Source organism: Pempheris klunzingeri, chromosome 5, assembly GCF_042242105.1.
Source record: "Pempheris klunzingeri isolate RE-2024b chromosome 5, fPemKlu1.hap1, whole genome shotgun sequence".
Classification (NCBI taxonomy): Eukaryota; Metazoa; Chordata; class Actinopteri; order Acropomatiformes; family Pempheridae; genus Pempheris; species Pempheris klunzingeri.
Window position 1 is genome coordinate 19479604 of NC_092016.1, and position 18484 is coordinate 19498087.

General features: G+C 44.2%; 2 protein-coding genes across 3 annotated transcripts; both read right to left on the reverse strand.

The window, feature by feature from the left end:
• Positions 1 to 337: 337 nt before the first annotated feature.
• On the reverse strand, positions 338 to 6155 carry LOC139201887 (carbohydrate sulfotransferase 1). Of its 2 annotated transcripts, none has more exons than XM_070831321.1 (3): positions 6081 to 6155; positions 2334 to 2505; positions 338 to 1488 (listed from the first exon to the last, which is right to left on the reverse strand). In XM_070831321.1, exons 1-3 carry the CDS (start codon positions 6081 to 6083, stop codon positions 362 to 364), a joined length of 1302 nt encoding a protein of 433 aa, XP_070687422.1. In that variant the 5' UTR covers positions 6084 to 6155; the 3' UTR covers positions 338 to 361. The 2 variants fall into 2 exon arrangements, with proteins under 2 accessions (XP_070687422.1, XP_070687421.1); XM_070831320.1 differs by lacking the exon at positions 6081 to 6155 and adding an exon at positions 3853 to 3886 and having other exon boundaries at positions 2334 to 2516.
• Positions 6156 to 15125: 8970 nt separating this feature from the next.
• LOC139201732 (uncharacterized) lies at positions 15126 to 17615 on the reverse strand. The gene is made up of 2 exons (XM_070831131.1): positions 15289 to 17615; positions 15126 to 15176 (listed from the first exon to the last, which is right to left on the reverse strand). The coding sequence occupies exon 1, from the start codon at positions 17442 to 17444 to the stop codon at positions 15795 to 15797; it is 1650 nt and encodes a 549-aa protein (XP_070687232.1). The 5' UTR covers positions 17445 to 17615; the 3' UTR covers positions 15126 to 15176; positions 15289 to 15794.
• Positions 17616 to 18484: the final 869 nt, after the last annotated feature.

Below are 18484 nucleotides of genomic sequence, written 5' to 3' on the forward strand. Positions count from 1 at the left end.
GGAAATGGTACCTGGACTCTTTCAAATGTCTTTTTTTCCCCTCTGTAAACACTGAAATGATGAGAACATTAAATAAGCATAATAACGTAACGATGTCAGGATTCTACACAGAGTAGTGTATCTTTAATTTGGATCAATAACTTTTCCTGCATCACACACGCTAGAAGTTTGGCACTTTTAATATCTTGAACAAAACTATAAAAAGTGAAAATACAAGTGATATTAAATTACTTTCGGCATTGTTCAGAAATAAGATAAATTACATTCATTTTATCAGCATCATGACAGAGAAGAAAGTCAACATAAATAAATAAATAAATGAATAAATAAATGAATAAAAATAAGAAGAGGATCAAATCTACTATGTGAGTGGTTGAAAGGTCCTGTTTTCCACTAAACTATGGGACAAGTTTCTGAGTTCAGCTGCGGAGTGAACCTGCTTGTATCCCAGCAGTGCCAAAGTGTCATTGCACAGATTCTGCACAGTCCTCACGATGTCAAAGCCCAGACGAAGCCTCCAGCTCTCTGCTGTTGCTCTGGAGTCTCTGGTGGTGGAGTACCTGTAGTTCCACTCGGACGGAGACGAAGCATTACTGTTGGTGTTTTTTGCAATCCATGTCTGCACCCTGTCGTCCATCTCCAGCCCCACAAACCTGTAGATTTCACCGGCCTTGTCCTTTGGGTTTAACGCCAGGTCCTCATAGCGCACCAGCAGGTAGCGTCCCCGTAGCCATGCCGGTCTTTGCAGGCCTGTCTCTGCAGAGGCCGCCATGTCCTTACAGGTGCTGGTGATCTGCGTCAGGTCCACGTATCGAGGCTGCCGTCCTGTCGCGTTCCATATTTTCCAAGCGCGGAACTGATCTGAAAACGCCATCATGCGTGAGGCGAGGATGGCTCTGGGGTCCCTCACCAGGTGGATGATCTTCAGGTCCAGACGTGGATCTTCTGTCAGGGTGCGCAGGTCCCCCACCTCAGGGACCCGCACAGTCTTTATGGCTATGAGTCCCTTTGATAGACATGACGCAGAGGCTAGGGTGAGGTTCAGGGCCCCGCACTTCTTTGGACACCAGGTTTCATCAGGTGGGTCGGGGGCAGATCCCTCCCCTCCTTCCAAGCACACGGGAGGGGAACACAGAGCGTGACTGGAGCTTCGGCGGAAGAAGGAGTTTGTGACGTGGTCCTGGGGCTCCGGACGGATGTAATTCTCCATGAAGTGGAGGTCACAGGTGTACAGATTGAGGAGGAGGTCCCTGTACGCTCCCAGTAGGGCCCGGCGGTCCAGGGTGCGACGCAGCCTGCTGCTTGAGTTGGTGAAGGCCTGCTGGACGTGGTAGAGAGGTTCAAACACATAGAAGATCCCGGGGTGCTGGTTTAGGAGCTGTCCAGTGAAGGAGGACCCGCTGCGGGTGGTGGCAAACAGCAGGACGTGCTTCCGAGGCAACTCGACGGACATCCAGCTGTCATCGCACAAGGCTCTCCACCTGGAGTCTTGAAGAGAGAAGCAAAAAAAGTCATGCATTTTCCATGTTTAACGCAAATTACATCATAATGGCATTAATTGCATCATGTTTTCTTACAATGGGTTAGTTTTAAATAACATAATACACAACCAGTTCCCTGTTTCCTAGTTTCAAGTAGAAGAGGAGTTATTTCACTTATTTCAGAAGAGTTACTTCAGCTCATAAAAGAAAATGAGTCTGTTTTCATCATAACTTAAAGCCAGGAGAACGCGAATGACTGAATCAAGCCAATAAAGTTTAAATAATTCAGAGGCTAAACATGCATGAGTAAGTTGCTTGTCTGCTGGTGGCTACCGAGAGGGTTTATGAAATGGCGGATCTCTAAATATAGCTAACGTGTAATTACTGCTGATGAGGAGTTGATTGCAAAGGGGATGTTACTTTTGTACACAAGAGCTCAGTGCCGACAAGCTACAGCTGCGCTATGAGAGGGGATTAATGGAGATAAATTGGAGGATAATTGTAAAACAAATCACATGTATTTCATTTCTCTATCCTCCCCACTTCTTGGGAATTCCCTCATTTAATGATCTACTTTCCTTTCAAAACTTTCAGTTTTGATGCTGTCTCTTTCTTTACTGAACGTCTTTTTGCATGGTGCTCTCCTCCATACTGATCCACTGCCAATCAAGTGTCCTTCGGTGTTCTCTCTCTACTGGTGCTGTACAACCAAAGTTTGCACACATACATTTTAAGTTATTTTTGCAAATATAAGCATACATCTTTATATGCCAGCAGCTAAACATACATTATGCCCTCTAATAGCGAGGCAGCACAGTATGTGGGACAGTGCTGGCTGGCTGTGAGGCGTACCTCTGTGGTGTCTGGTCTGGCAGCGGTAGGCTCCCTGACAGGGTCCAGACAGTGAGTCCCTCAGGGTGCGGATGGCCGTGTACTGGACCCCCAGAGACGCACACACCAGCAGCAGCACCGTCTTCCAGGAGCACTCCATCCTGCCCCCCCTTCTGGCTCTACATCCTTCACGCTGATGCCGCCGGGGAGTCACAGAGAGACACACAATGAGATTTCATTTTGATGCATTTTTTTCCAGCTCCATACATGTGCAGCTCCCGCTCGCTTTGCGCCTGCAGCCCTCCAAAGATGATGGCCAATGAGCAGCTCTTGCTGCAGTGGCTGATATTCTTGCTCAGGGGCACTTAAACAGTATAAGGTAAAATAGCTCTCATTAAAATCTCCTGCCTGGATTTCCCTTCCAGCCCTGAATTTCAACCTATGTCCTACAATTTGTGTAGCAGTATATTCTAGCGAAAGAAAAAAAAGAAAGTGTGTGTGAGTAAAGGAACATTTTGGGAAATTTACTATTTTGCTTCCTTGCTGAGAGTTAGATGAAGACACAGATACACACTCGTGTCTGTCCAATAAATTCGAAGCTGCAGCCGGCAGCGTGTTAGCTGAGCTTAGTTTAGTTTAGCTTAGCATAAAGACTGGAAACAGGCCTCTTTTTAATATGTAATAATGACTATTTGTGGTGCTATGACCTGTTAATTAGTGATTAGCGAATTTTGATACCTTTGGACAGAACCAGGCTGACTTTTTTCCAGTCGTCGTGCTAAGCGAAGCTAACTGTCCGCTCATAGTAAATAACAGTGTTTGGTGAAACCATTCCTTAAAAACGCATAATACAGTGTTTCTTAAAAATACAGATCAGAGGACAGGTTGCTCTCTTTTTCTCCACCCAGAGCAAACATTCAGCACCTTTTAGCATTTCTAACAAGTAGCTTAAACGCTTTGAAAAAACAATTTAAAGGTCAGGGATTTGTTCCCCAAAGGATCCACAGATTTACTCTACAGTAAAATGACTCAGAGGTCAGACCTTTACTAGGAAATGGTAGTAGCATTGTCCTTATGTATAATAGCTCCACTATACAGGATACTGTGCACACAGTTGCATAATTGAGTTTCATTTTTGCTTTCTTCTCTTCTGGGTAATTAAGCCTCTAAGCTCAGCAGTGAGTTACATACCCAGATAAATATAGCTGTCTCCACATATGAATGGAGAAGTTTTCTTTGTACACTTCTGAGTTCAATGCCACTGGGCATGAAAGAGCAAAGAGAGATGTGATTTTCCAAATGGATTTAGAAAAAAGGTGCTGCTGCTCCGTTGTCCCCCTGCACCAAACTGATGGTAGGTAATCACACTACATCCCTGGGCGCAAACTGTGTCTCCATCACTCAAAGAGACTGTGCCGGGGCAATCATCATCAAAACCACAGGTAAATATACATCATATTACTGCCAAAAATAAACATTGCTATCCTGTCTGCATCCTCACCCTCTTTCTGTCACTCTCTCTCACTCTCTCTCTCTCTCTCTCTCTCTCTCTCTCCAGTCTGCCTCTTGTTCATTAATGATGTTTATGAGTCCCTGGCAGACTCATGTCCTCAGGATTGTATCACACTGAGCTGAGATCGGCTTTTGATGTTCCATTAATCACAAACAGCGCAAAACCAAAGACATTTACTCTGTGGGTGAGGGGAAAAGAAATCGAGCTGACATCATGAGCCATTCTGTTTGAATATGGCTAAAAACAGCAATCGCAGAATGAACTCATGGAGGGGGGGGAGAAACTTTGTTTCTTAGACTGCAAGTTGCAGAGAGACCGACAGAAACAGAGACACAGTACTGTTTATCTCTTGTTTCAGAACAACTTTGAAGCTGCCTCTTCTGTCTGTGCGTTAGCTGGAGGACAGGGGAGACGGATGAAAAAGCAGAGAACTCTTAAGCACGAATGACTGCAGATAATGAGAAACTCTGACCAAGCTTCTTATAATCCCTGACACTTAACAAAAGGAGAAAAAAAAATTGTCACTGTCACTGAACGTAGGGCAGGACTGTCAATTTGACAGTCCTGCCCTACGTTCCCTACAATTTTTCCCGTTCCCTGCATGTACCGCACCGCTGGCTGACCGACCACATTCCTCAGCGACAGGTTTAGTTTTCCTTTGCAGTCAGATCAGAGCTCAGGGCTTCTCTGCCACACACCCTGCTGCCCTCTGGAGAATGAAGACAGATGCTTCAATGGATTAAAGCAATTTGATTTGCAAGTCCTCCTTTCTGCCTGGCTTATGAGTCCTCCCACACCGGGGCACACAACAGGAATAATAGACACTCTGTCAACAGCTGGAAAGGGACTGTGAGCTTCAGATGGTCTCATCTTTTGTATCCCTCATACAATAACAGTGCTTACAGGGGATAAAAGCCTCAGGGACAGGATCAGCCAAAGATTACACTGTGCGGTGCTCGCTCCTCTGGTAGGTTTGAGTTGTAAATTCAGTGAGCACAGGCGTTGCTGCTGCTGCTGCTGCTGCTGAGATAACATGGCTTGCAGCAAAAGTGTTGGAGATAATGACATTTGTGCACCGTGCGGGAAAGGCAATTGCCTCTGTGGAAAATAAAGGCAACAAATGAGGTTAGAAGTTAGTGATGAGGGTGGGATTGAGGGATTTGGGATGCGAGTGATTGAGGGATGTGACAGTGCCAAAGATTTTTCTATTAAGGCACCTCGGCGTGTTCACAGATCCTCTGAGTGAGGCTGTTTATTGGCAAAGCCTGATGATCAATCCTGGAAAACACAGAGCTGAGTAACACCAGGAGGAGCTTCGAGTCTCTAGTTGGTCTTTACTGCTCTGTTCTCCATCTATCTATCTGTTTATCTTTTTCCCTTCTCTCGCTCTCTAAACCAGCACACACAGACGCAGAGAGCCACAGGCGGAGAGCAGAGCGCTGCAGCGCAGAAGAGATCTGCATCTGACCCTAAGGTACTGAGGAGCTGCTGTGATGGGAGAGAGGACGAATCTTGTCCTCCAGTGCACACACATACGGAGCAAAGGCACTGAGACGAGGGGGAGAAAGGATGAAGAAAAAGGTCAACGCTTCATCTGTTCTTGTCCATGGTCAGTAAGTTTCCCTGGTCTCACTGTGTGGTCCATTCAGAAACAGCACAAACACAGACAGACAGACAGACAGACAGACTGGGCAGTGCTGGCTGATAAAGTGTTAAATGAACTGAGAAGATAATATAAGAGTTTGGAGATGATGAAAGTAAAGAATCGGTGATAAAACAGTTGGATTGGGAATAAGAGACTTCTCAATCTACACATGACACTCTAATCTGTGCTTTAGTGGCTGTGACAGTGATGAAGAGCACACATTTGCATCTGAAAACATTTAAAACATGAATTTGCAGTACTTGATACCAATATAAACTCAATTTAGAGCCCTTCTCCTCGGGTTATGACTTCAAAAAACAACTATTCTTTCACTAAATGTTACAAGGATACACGGAGGAGACACGCGAGGAGTATGATAGAGAAAGCACAGCCGATAAAGTCACTATAAACTCACCACTGAGCACCGCGGACGCACTTAATAGTCGCGCTGTGTGGACAAATCATCGGCACAAACACTCCTCATCCTCACCTCCTCACTCTGATGATACTCTATGTCAGATTGGAGCAGCTCGTCTGTCAGATATCAGCCCGGCTGCAGCTCGTTGCGCGTAAAATGCACAACAGATGGAACAAAAATATGTTGCCTTACCATCAACGCACTCGATCGGATAGGATTCCTCCAGCCGGTCCAGTCCTCTGCGCTGCATTTGTAAAAGTGTGTGTGAGTGTGTGTTTGAGTGAGAGGCGGAGGGGTGTTCGAGCGCTGCCGCCGGTGTCCAGAGCCGAAGTGGATTCAGACCTGGAGATGCGCCATGGATGGAAAGGCTGACGGTGGAGGCATGTCTCACCCCTCCAGAGACCACAAAGGCTACTGGAGCCGATTCTCCAGATTTGGATGCAAGATTGCTTTGCCGTGCGTTACGCTTTCATGCCGTAGGGTACGTTTCCTTTACGTCTCGTGATCTTAACAGCCAGTAAATTTAGCCTAATGACTTAGTCTAACTACAATTTAATCCTGCATCATAATTTGATTTTGTTTGCACGTACAGAAATGGCCCCATAGCTTATTTGATGGAGGCAGGCTTCATCAGCAGCTTCAGCAGTTCCAGCCAGTCGTCAACAATCACTTCAGCATCCCACCATGATCATCAGAGTGTCATTCCTGCAGCTCTGCCTCTGTCATGCTCTCTGCAGGGATCCTCACTATACCACACACACACACGCACACACACTTATACACACAAACACAAACACACACACACACACATCTCCCATCAGATCACAGTGGTACAATGACCTCTATTTTTCCTTATTTCACTGAGGATGACTGCTACCATCGGATGTGTGGCCCTCCTTCCTCATTCAGCCGACTCCCCAGTGTGAAGGGATGGGTGCCATATCATTGCCCCCGGGGGGTTACCGTGGGGTCAGGTTTAGCCTGTGACAGCTCCATTACTCCTGGGAATGAGGGTCGATTCTGTTTGCGGTCTTTCAGATTTATCTCCTGCTGTGGCAGAGACACGCTGGCTAAAGTGTGTCTTTACTGCTAACAGAGATAATTGTTGAAATATTGCTGCTGTCTTTTGCTGCATCTCACTTCTACCTTGCATAATTCCTGCTGTTGCATGAGTTGCCAAAGCATCAGAGGCCTTAAACCTTCTATCAGTGGGGGGATTAGTTGTTCCAACTTTTCTGCCCTTATCTCGCCTGTGTTTAAACCTTTCAGACAGTACATGTGAACGCACCAAAGCAACAGGCAGGCAAGAATTATCTCAGAAGTGGGAACCAGAGGGGTTTGAAGTCGGCCTACGCAGATACAGAACGAGCTTTTTCTGGTGGTACGGGGCTGAGGCACATTACCAGCCAAAGGTCTCACTGTTCGCGCACACATAAAGGATGACAAGCTGCCAAGAGCGCCACAGTGAGTGATACAAGAGTGTCCTGTCCTCTGCACCTCTCTGCGCTGAGCCCTCGCTCTGCCTGCCCACAGCATCGATTCCCCGGCTCCGAGCAGCCGAACGCCCCCACACCTTTCTTGGTGAGATTTGAAGCAGGCTATAACAAAGAGTCGAATTTTCTGTGAGCGAAAACTGAATCCTCCACGGGCCTTCCTGTTTAGCTATACCCACACCCGCTCCTCACCACGCACACAAAATCAGATTCATGTCAGAGATTTGGAGTGCCTTTCATTTTTCTTTTCCAGAGCCATCAGGCTCTTAACAAATGCCTCACCAATCTGCACTCTTTCTACTCCATATCGCTATGATCCCACCCCATATCTGATCTTTAACATGACAGCAGTCTTTCATCATAAAGTGGATGGAAATGCTCTGCTGAAATCTCTCTACAGTTTGGGATAACCTTGTCTCATCAGCTCACTGCCTGATTTTCTACATCTGGGCGTGCTTGGCAACTTCTGCACCTTCCTTTTTCTTTTAAAGGCGCGATCCGTCAGTCAGATTATCTGTCAGTCAGCTTGTCACAGGGAAAAGCAGGTCTCACAAAAAATTATGGAGGGTGTGGGGGGTGCCTGTGGAGGAAAAGGAGTGTTTCTGTACACTCCATCTCATTTGAGGGAGCAAGAAGAAAAAAAGAAGCAGTCCCTTTATTTAGCCTTCGCTCGCTGTAACTTAAGTGCAATAAGCAGGTGAAAAGAAATCTCATTTCACCCACTAGTATGCCAGCAGAGACAACTAAATTTAATTCAGCAAACAACCAACACAGGGCACACCAGCACGCTTATTTATCAGTGGTATTGCACAGGCAGCATTGAAGAACCGCTCCAAAGTTATTGTGGCTTAGACGGTAATAACACCATGCAGGCACACAATTAGTTCCAAAAAAAGAGAAGCTCGACGTTTTGGGAAATACACGTATTCACTCTCTAGTCGAGAGTTAGCCTAGATTAGAGGATCAATAGCCTACTATGGTAAATACATGGCCATAGGAAGCAGCAGGTTAGCATATCTAAGCATTAAAGGTGTAGTCAGTGGTTTTTGACATTTGAGCTCAACAGCAAAACAAACACTGTCCTCAAATCAGCGCTCCTTCACTGATCAGCACGTTAGCTGTTCCCATTGGCTGCTGCTGTGCCACCTGTTGCTGATTGGCCAGAATGGCTCGGTTTGTTTGTTTCCCATCTACAGAGTTCAGGCACACTGGATTTATCTTTCACTGCACATAAAACGGGCAGCTAGCGGACCGTGAGGAGATATCTGCTAAATCTGACCAAAAACTCCAGTGGATTAGGAGATATCTGCTAAATCTGACCAAAAAGTCCAGTGGATTAGGATCGCTGATTACACATTTAAAGACTGGAAAAAGGGGGGGGGGGACTGCTGGATAAGAAAATCTACTTTGCCCCAGGTCTCAATGTGTGTTCAGACTGAAAGCAAAGTCCCAAACTGTATATTAGCTGTAAACTATAGCTACCTGACGACGTGAGTGATTTTTCTTGTCCGAATAGATGGTTTAAGAATAGAGAGTCATACGCTGTGCAGATTGTATCCTAAACCCTGTGAGGCACATTGTGATCTTAGGGCTTTATAAATGCACGTCTGAAAAATCCTTTCATAAATCCAAGTGTGTAACAATATTTCCCAAAATGCCATTATGTATTATTTCATTCAGTAATGAAATGATCAAAATATATACAGAATGGGATTATTTCCATGTAACTTCTGAGATGGCTGATGTTTGCAGTCAGATTGCCAGTCGATATGGAGTTTTTATTTGGCCTAGTATGTCTTCACTGGTAACTGTAGGTCATGATCGAATTCTGCGATGCTGACCCCAATCAGACTTAGTGTCTGAGTCTGTTTGAGTGCTCGTTATCACGAAGCCCACAGCGCTCCTGGCCGGGCTCACCTCAGTTCACTGTTCAGTATTTGAGGAGCCATTAACGGAGACAAGGAGGATCTGGCATAAGTTTGTATCACCCACAGACAATCTGGCTGTTTTCTATGAAAACTCCAAATTACAGCAGTTTTTATAAACCAAAGCTTCCCACTAACATTTATCCAGCCATGGTGTCCCCACCCCGCTTGCCAATTTTGCAAGGCTTCATTTATTAAATTTAGGCGAGGCGGGACGGGTTGCGAGCGGAGGTGCTTGGCTGCTGGCAGAGTGAGAGAAACCCGTTGAGTGACACACAAGATGATGAGAGGAAGGAAGAATGTGGGACATGAGGGATGTGAGCAACAGAGAGAGAGATTACAGAGGAGGGGAGGAGAGGAAGAGCAGGAGGGGGAACGAGAAAGTTTACACATGCCATCTGTGCATCAAAGGTGTGGCTGTGCTGGCTTGCATTCACCGTGCACGTCTGCGTGATTGTTTTTGAACGAGAGATCTCTTGAATATAGATGGTCTCATTTTCACTCCCCTGTCTACTGAGATCTCCCTCTTTTTTTATTTCATTTGCACATGAGTGAACTAGTCGGCTGTGCTGTTGTTTTGTTGAACCCTGCTGTTTTTTTTTGTTCGTTTTTTTTCTTTTTTAAAAAGAGTTTCATCTGCTCATCATCTGCTGTATGCATGCTGGTAGCTCAGTGCCATTTGATGAAATTAAAACTTTTTCCTTTAAAGCCTTTAAGTTTTCTCTTGGCACCCATCAAGACTTTCATAAACTTGTGCTTCTTACATGCCCGAAGAGCCAATTACATGACTAAGTATTTCCTAGTCTAACCGGTTGATAGCTCTTTTTGCTTGCACGTAGATTCTCCTCACAAAATGTTCCCTTATGATGCTTCACACCGACACATAAAAAGGTAGATAAACTACTTTTTGCTTGTAAACATCACACAATGAGCACAATCACACCAGGGGATTAGAAAACAGGATGAAGTCTTGTGATGTACCTTCTGCTCTCCAACAGTTTCACCACTCTGGGGAGTTAAAGTTTTACAATCTGACAGAGAGCGAGTATCACAGCATCTCAGCCTCACGCCCACTAGTTTCTAGGTTATGGACTTCAAATCAAATCTACTGAAAGCCTTTGAGACTTCCACAGGGAAGTCAGTTTTATTGAGAGCATTTGATTGGTCCTAGTCTCGCTTGGATTGCCCCTCTGAAAATAACAGACATAAATTCCTGCATGGCTGCAATCCAACCAGACACCTCCACATGTCTGGGTAGCAAGCAGATCACCATTAGGAAAGAAAAGTCCCAAGTGGCTCGTCTCCCTGCTGTCTCTAACATCTTTTCCTTTTTTTAAAAAATTTGTTTGTGGACCCAAAGGCCTCGCTGTGCAACAATTTTTTTCCCCCCCTGCACTTTCACCACGAAGCCAGCCCATCAGCAGTGCTCTCCACTGCATAATTGGTGCCATTACCAGGACGCATAACACGCTCTCAGGCTGGACAACAGCAATGGCGAGGTACCCTGCTCTCTCTCTCTCTCTTTCTCTTTCTGTCTCTCTCCTGCTCTTTATCCCACCGACTGTCTCACACTCACAGGACTCGCAGCCATCACATTTGTGGGGGTAATGGGCCTGGCAAATTACAGCAGATCGGGCCACGGCAGACTCAGCCTGGCAGCCACCAGGGAGCACAGAGCAGACGTGCTGATTCTACAGAACAAGGCCTCCTGATCGGACACAAAGAGGTGCCCTGGGATGAGTGAGCCAAGGAGAGATCATGTTAGCATCCGCCGGCTGTGATTTTGATCGTTGCATTAGAGAAATAGACCAGTGTGTGTGCATGTGTACGGGAGAAGAAAACTTTAGATAATCTTCAAATTGGGAGTCTAGTCACACATCTCGGTGTGTTCTGCAGAAGTTGTACAATCCCAAGTGAACACAACAGACTCAGAGTAACAACTTGTCTAAACACAATTTCCTGGCTGATTTCATTGATTATTTTTCTAACTTTAGTTCTGCTCTGTCACTGCGATGGCACACAGTTAGCTTAAACTCAAACACACATGCAGCACAGACACAGACAGACACGCGCTCGCAGCTCAAACACGGCCTCCCACACTCACAGATGGTCTGAGGGATGCCTCGACAATTAAGCTGATCCATTTAGAGTATCTCACTGTAACAAGCCGAAGGAAGCCTGCTGCTGGATCTTGCTGTTCTCTGAGGCGTACTGATTCCTCTGCGCTCTGTCGGGCCTCCCGGGGCCTTTCTGTGTGACCGAGCCCTTTCTTAATTACACCTGAGAGCACTGAACAGCTGCTCCTCTTCCACATCTGTGTCTCCATCAATCACGCCTGTGAAGGGGCTTATGTGGAGCAAACTGGTAAATATGGAAGACCCTCTCCTTCCCTCCCTCTCTTCTCTCTTTCACTCATCTGATTCCTCCGTGCCCTCAAATGTCTGTTCCAGATTTTGTACCAACTTGTCAGCCACACTGTGCTATTAAATCTGACTGTTTTTTCCTCTGCCAACAGACTTTGCTCACCTTGTCCTGAGAGTATTCGTGATGTCGTAATGAAGATATTTTTGAAAATATAGCATGACCTTGTGGGTAGAAGGTCCAAATTCCTCATCTTACTCATAGCTATTGCTATATTAATAGCATAGCAATTCATAGCTATATTCATAGCTCAACTCTACAAATATGAAGCCTCTCATAAAATTGGTTGATTTTAAGCCCACACTTTGGATGCATTTTTAATAGAAGTGCTTCTTCCCAGAGTTGTAAAAATGGTGGCTGGGAGACAATGTTAGTGAGACAGAGCAGGAAAACCAAGAACGGGGTTTCTGAAGGACATCGACATTGTATTTATTTTTATGTCTTTTATGAAAATAATATCAGAAGAAGAGATAAATATCACTCTAAACCTAAACTTGGTTTAGGGTTCACTGCAGTATCAGATATTGGCCCAACATCAAAATAAGAACAAAGCAGGAATAAGATTTTGTGTTTTATATATATTTATATAACACAAACCGTGTTTCTTCTTTGGATGTATTGGCACTGCTGTGGAACATAAATATTTATCAGGGCTCCAAAAGGTTAAGTGTGTGGGAGTAATAGAATCTGGTGGCTGAAACACAACATCTTCAGATTCAAATGCAGATTAATATCTTATTGATTTATTTCACATCTTGTAATCATTTAAAAACCTGCTAGATTTAGCTAAGTTGTATGTACTATTAAAATGGGATTCATTTGGAAATAAGGGTTTACCGCCATTCATTTTCATGGCAATCCATCCCATTGTCGTTGAGCTCTTAAAAATTAGGATCATGAGCTTATTCAGGATGACATGTTGTGATTATGCATTGATGGAATCCTTGAGTATCTCTCTAAGCTAGCGTAGAGCTACACATAGCGTGGTTTTCAGTCTGAGCTCGTCCAATACCAGCTCCCCCTTATTATCTGCAAGATGCCCCGGGCCCTGAACTTGCAGGCATAATGGACCTTTGTTGTCATGGTAACACCATTAAACAGTTGTTTCATTTATGGTCTCAGTAAGGTTTAGGAAAATATGAATATGAGTTTTTTTTTTCACATTAGTTATGTAAGTAACTTTCACTTTTGGTTTCACATGGAACATGAATCCCGGTCTCCTGGGTTAAAGTCCAGTGTTTGTCTATAGACTGTATATAAAGATGAACGACGCATCTCCACCTCCACCTCCTCCAACTGTACAAAAATGAAGCCAAAATATCCCTGATAGGGGCGCTGCCATATACAGCAGACCAGCAATACAACATCCAGAGTAGACTCTCATCACCACACGCTATATACTCTATACTATATATGTGTTAGCCGCTGACAGTGTATGAAACAAGTCACCTGTGTTTCCTAACCTTGGAAAAGCGTAGCTTATCTTAGCTCATCAAACTTAATTTTAATTTATGATATAAATATTAACAGCTATAGCATAACTGTGTTTGCTTACATGGGGGCTAAATAAGGTAAAAAATAGATGTGTGAGTAGGATATCTCTGGCCACTGAATGAGATCGTTGTACAAGCTTCATGCTGAAAGTAATGCTCATCTGTCATCTGTTAACACAAACTGTATGAAAGTGAAGAAAGACTTAATAAAACACCCAATAAAAGCTACGTTGTAAAGATCCATTATTTAATCAAAACCAAACATCTTTTACATGTAAATGTTATATACATATGTAACTGAAAACCAAATGTATTGATCAATCAACCTGCAACTATTTCAGTGCAATGGCAGCTATTCAGATTGATTTTTTTATACAGTGTACATAATAAAATCACATTTTTGTCAAGATTTTACATTTTTACACATACATAAAACACACTGCACATAGAATAGGCTTTCCCCGGGGTGAGATTACTGAGAGCAGAACACAGTGCCTCATACATTATTGATGCTTGTTGTCAAGTATGGTCAGGTAGTTAGAGGAGAACAGCAGCCTGCTGGTAATAACGTGAGGGAGAGCAGGAGTGTTTGAGTGGCTGCGGAGGAGCTCAGGGCTTCCCTTCAGCAGCTAAACAGCCTTCTAACTGCTGCATATTAACTCTTGATCAAATGGACAGTGCAAGAATGAGACAAGCATTTGCTCTCTCTGTTTGGAAGTTCCTCTAAACGAACAAATCACAATCAGATTACACGATGGTGATGATGAACCGTTTTCCGGATCCTAAACTTAAAGTGTTTATTCAAGTTCATGTGAGCTTGTTACAAGCGAGACTTGAAGTACAAAGTGTGACACACTGACACCATGGCTGCTGCTCAGACTCTGCTCCGATATAAACTACACATCCCACTGCGTATTACCATGTATAATAAAATGCATGACTGAATCAATATAAACCCAGTCAGCCAGTCAATAACACATGTGATCATTTTATGTATGTACTATATCTTATTTTGTATTTTGCAAACATAAACTGCAATATCGGATCAATAGCGATGTTCACTCCTCAGCAGTGCGCTGCAAAACTTGCTCAGTACTCAGTGGAAGCTGCAGCAGGTATTGATTCATTGGTTTTTGATCAAAGATGGAAGAACACACGCAAATGTAAGATACTTAAACATGTGCATTTGTGGAGCGCGCTGGTTGTTTGTTCTGCTTGCTTTTCACATCCCAGCCCTTTGCAAACATCAAAGTATAGCGGCAACAGCTTGAGTCGGTTCCTCTGACTCTCTTTGGTTAATCTCTCTTTTAAAAGCATATTATACATACAGCAAAAAAGCCCGCCTCATCCTGTTTTCTTAAGAGATTCATTTAAAAACACATTTTATATGTTAATTCCACAATAAAACTCCTGATAAGCAAAAATCTTTTAAAGCACAACATGTTTGGATTGCTGACATTTGCTTCTTGACCTTGAAAACGGAAAAGGAAAATAAGGAAAACACCAGTTGAACGATGGCCATCACGACAGTCACAATTCCTCTCTGCAGCTTAGTCACTTTTACTAAGTGTTTTAGCATCTGTTAAGCCATTGTTTTGGTTTTAACGGCATGCAGCGTTAATTGTGTGGTTAACTGTCACCTCTCTCATCAATCTCGTTTCCAGCAGGCAGCTGCTTCAGTGAAAAAACCAACAGTACACAAACTGGCCAGTACCAGCAACAACAGCAGACAGACACAGTTAGCGACTAGCTGGTGAAATTAATGGAGCATTTAGCAGCTTAAGAGGCAGATATTTCCCTCAGGAGTTGGTGAAGAGCAGACCAGAGCTAATACTGGCCTTAAAATCATCAGATGGCCAGAAATGAATGCTAATGTTGCTCTGTGTCTACTGAACGAGTAAATAGGCAACCGTTGGCCATGTCAACGTAATAAGGTGATAGTATGTCTGCGTTGTGCTTACAGCTTGTTGCCCAGGCTCCAAAAGGCAAAAAAGAAAATCAATCAATGCAACTTTAAGATCAATCAGAATAATTGTTAAATATTTTTAAGTTATGAAGCCTCATAAACTCAGCAAGCAAACATGTCTGCCTGCGGTTATGCTTATCACTTTAATGTGCAGCAAAGTAAAAGTGTCACAGTCAAATTACTTTCTGTTGTTTTGAGTCTTAAAAACAAGAGCTTCAGGTACTTCTGGCCGTTGCACTGTGCCGTAGTGGCAGTAAAACAATCTGCTGACTGAAGAGCAGTCAGACTGGTTTTTAGTCATCATTTACTGTCACATTTCAGCCATACCACCTTGTCAGGCCATCAGATAAATTAAAAACACAGCATCAACTCATTGCACCACACTGGCTATTTGGTTTGTGCATTGAAATTTGCATGTAATGGGAACAGTCCTGTTGTTTGTCATTTGCACCTAAGAAGAAGAAACGGAATAAACATGGAACTGAAAGTATAAATACGACTGTTTCATATTCATCAACTGGTGAACACAGATGGATAGAAAGATTATTAACAGGCAGAGTTAATATCAGTTGAATAAAATAAGCCTTGGAGCTTCTTTACAAAAGCTGTTAAGCAACGTATTCATTATTATGAGTTAATCTCTCAGTGCAACCAGGATCCTCATTCATTTCTATGTCCTTGGTTGTGTTTAGTCCAGAGTGAGAGGCTGCTTGTTTGTGCGAGGCATTGGCTCTCCTCTTTATTGCAATCACTGCAACAATCACTCCGACCACAAGCAGCACCACCAGTCCTGCCACCACAGCGTACGTGGTGACATTAGAGGGGGCTGGCGGACCAGCTGTGGAGTTTGTGATCCGTGTTTTAGTGGTCACAGGCTCGAAATCCAGATTTCTTCTTGTTGTCTTGAATAAAATCAAAATCTCCTGTTTAACAATGCACCTGTGTGTGTCATCCCAGTATGGGTCATCGCTGGACTCATCTTCCTCAGTATCTTCATCACCATAATCATCTTCATAATTGTCACTCTCCAGCAAAAACTCTGGGCTTAAAACAACACACCAGTACACCCCTCCATCTTTCACCTCCAGGTGAGAGATCCCCAGCAAGGAGCCATTCTCAGTCAGCCTGCCCCTCAGATCCTCCGGAATGGGAACAGTCTTGTCGTATGAGTCGAGGATAAGCTCATCTTCACCCGATGGTTTTCGGCGGTACCACTGCACCGTTTGGGAATCGTGCTCGCCATCATCACAATCTAACCAGATGTGTCCGCCTTCCAAAGCAACCTTTTCTTGGGGTTCCTTTTTGGGGCAAAGAACCAGTAAGTATTGCAATTCAAACGAAGAGGAGATGCAGGAATAGTCCCCAACATGTTCATCAGAGACTGCAGCAATCACTAACGAGAAGTCCTCCGATTTGTCACCAGATGATATGTACATCTGATCGTTCTTTATGCTGCTACCATTGATTTGCCCAAGTGGTGTCTCCCATTGTTGGTTGTTTCCATCAGTGGAGCAGTTTAGCACCACTCTGTCTCCTTGTGAGGCAAAAATGTCCCTGCTCTCAATGTTGTCAGGTTGGTGCATGTTTTGGAAACTGAGACATTTATCACCTTTGATCACAAGACAATAAAAATGCTGGTTATTCTTTAACAGGCTTTTGTTGAGCAATAGCAACGCCCCATTGTCTCTGACCCCCACAACACCCTGCAGCTCCAGAGGGTCCAGCGACACACTGCTGTCCAGGATGAGTGTGAGCTTAAAAGTCGGATATGTTTCACTGTACCAGCGCACAGAGGTTCCCTCCAGACCAATGGAGGTGCTGTTGCATAGAAGCTCAAGCCCTCCGTCTCCATTCTTCACCATGATCTCTTCAGATTCGACCTCCTCATTGCACACAGACAGCCTCACTGTGTGCTGTCTGACTAGTGTCTGGTTCTGCCAGCATTCCCTCCTGTAAATCCCAGAGTCCATGTGTGTGAGGTGACTGATTATCAGCCCGAGCAGGTTGTCTTTCTTGTCGATGTGGATGCGACCCTGGAGGTCTCTGGGAGTTGTAAAGGGTATGTAGTTAGCTGAGGAGTTGCCAAGTAGCTCATCTCCCTCCAGAGCAGATCTATAAACAACCATGTAATCCACTCCGAAACAATACCCCATCTCGATAGCGTTGCCCTCTGCTCTGAACATGGGTTCTGCCTCCTCACCATGCACCTGGTGGAGGAGGAGGAGAAGCAGAAACTCCAGGCACCTGATGAAGGTCATGATGTCCGTCTGTCCCAGGTCATGTGTTTGACACACTGTGGGATGTGTGCTTAATAAAAGCCTGTTTTAATGCATCCACTTTGCTTTGTCACTTAAGTTCCGCCTCCTGTTAATATCGGTTTCCTCCTCTTCCACATTCTTCCACAGACCTACACAAACACACACACTCTGCCTCAGTGTGACACACGTATGCAAACACATCCCCACTGGCATGCAGACACACACACTCACACACACACTCAGGGACATGTCATGTTGCTTAATGATTGACAGGAGTGGGTGGAGAGGCATTAAAGTTGTAAAAGGAATATGTAATTGTCTGAGACAACCGATAAGGCTAAACAAGAGCCAAGAGACGAGTGTATTAACCACACTGATGTGCAGTTGGACAGGTTTTCCCTCTGCTGTGCTGTGGGTGTGGTCAGTCTCCGTGCGAGGTCGTACGACAGTTGTTAAAGGGAGTGTTTATATGTGTGTACACGAGTTTTTGCGGGAATTCCGTGCAAGCAAGCATGTTTGCCAACTCATGCCGAAAATGCCCTTGAATGTAGAAGTATCAGGTGATCTGTATCAGGTCTGGTTAGCAGTGTGCGTTTCCACCTGAAATGTGGGGTAACAAAAGATTCATTCAGACTTGTTCTTTTTTATCAGATGAAAGAAGTTGGGTGTCATATTGTGCAAGAATTGAGTAACATGGCTCGCAGCATAAAAGCTTCAGGATCAAAATGGTGCTGTTGTTTTATGATACGCTCAAGTCAAATGATATTTAGGAACAGACACATTTGTGCTCATCAGTACTTCTACTAGTGGTCTCATAATGTTGCATCACATGTGCGTTTTACTGTTCATATTATGTTTTTCACTGTTAATCAGTTTTGTTTACACAACACAGAAAAAGGGCGTGTGTAATCTGTTTAAACTACACTGCTCCGTTTGTTAGTTAATGACTTACTTTGCTTGGTCAATGAGTTAACATGCCACCATGAATGAGAAGTTGATTGTGATCTACTATGAAACAACAGCGCGCAGCTACTATGTCA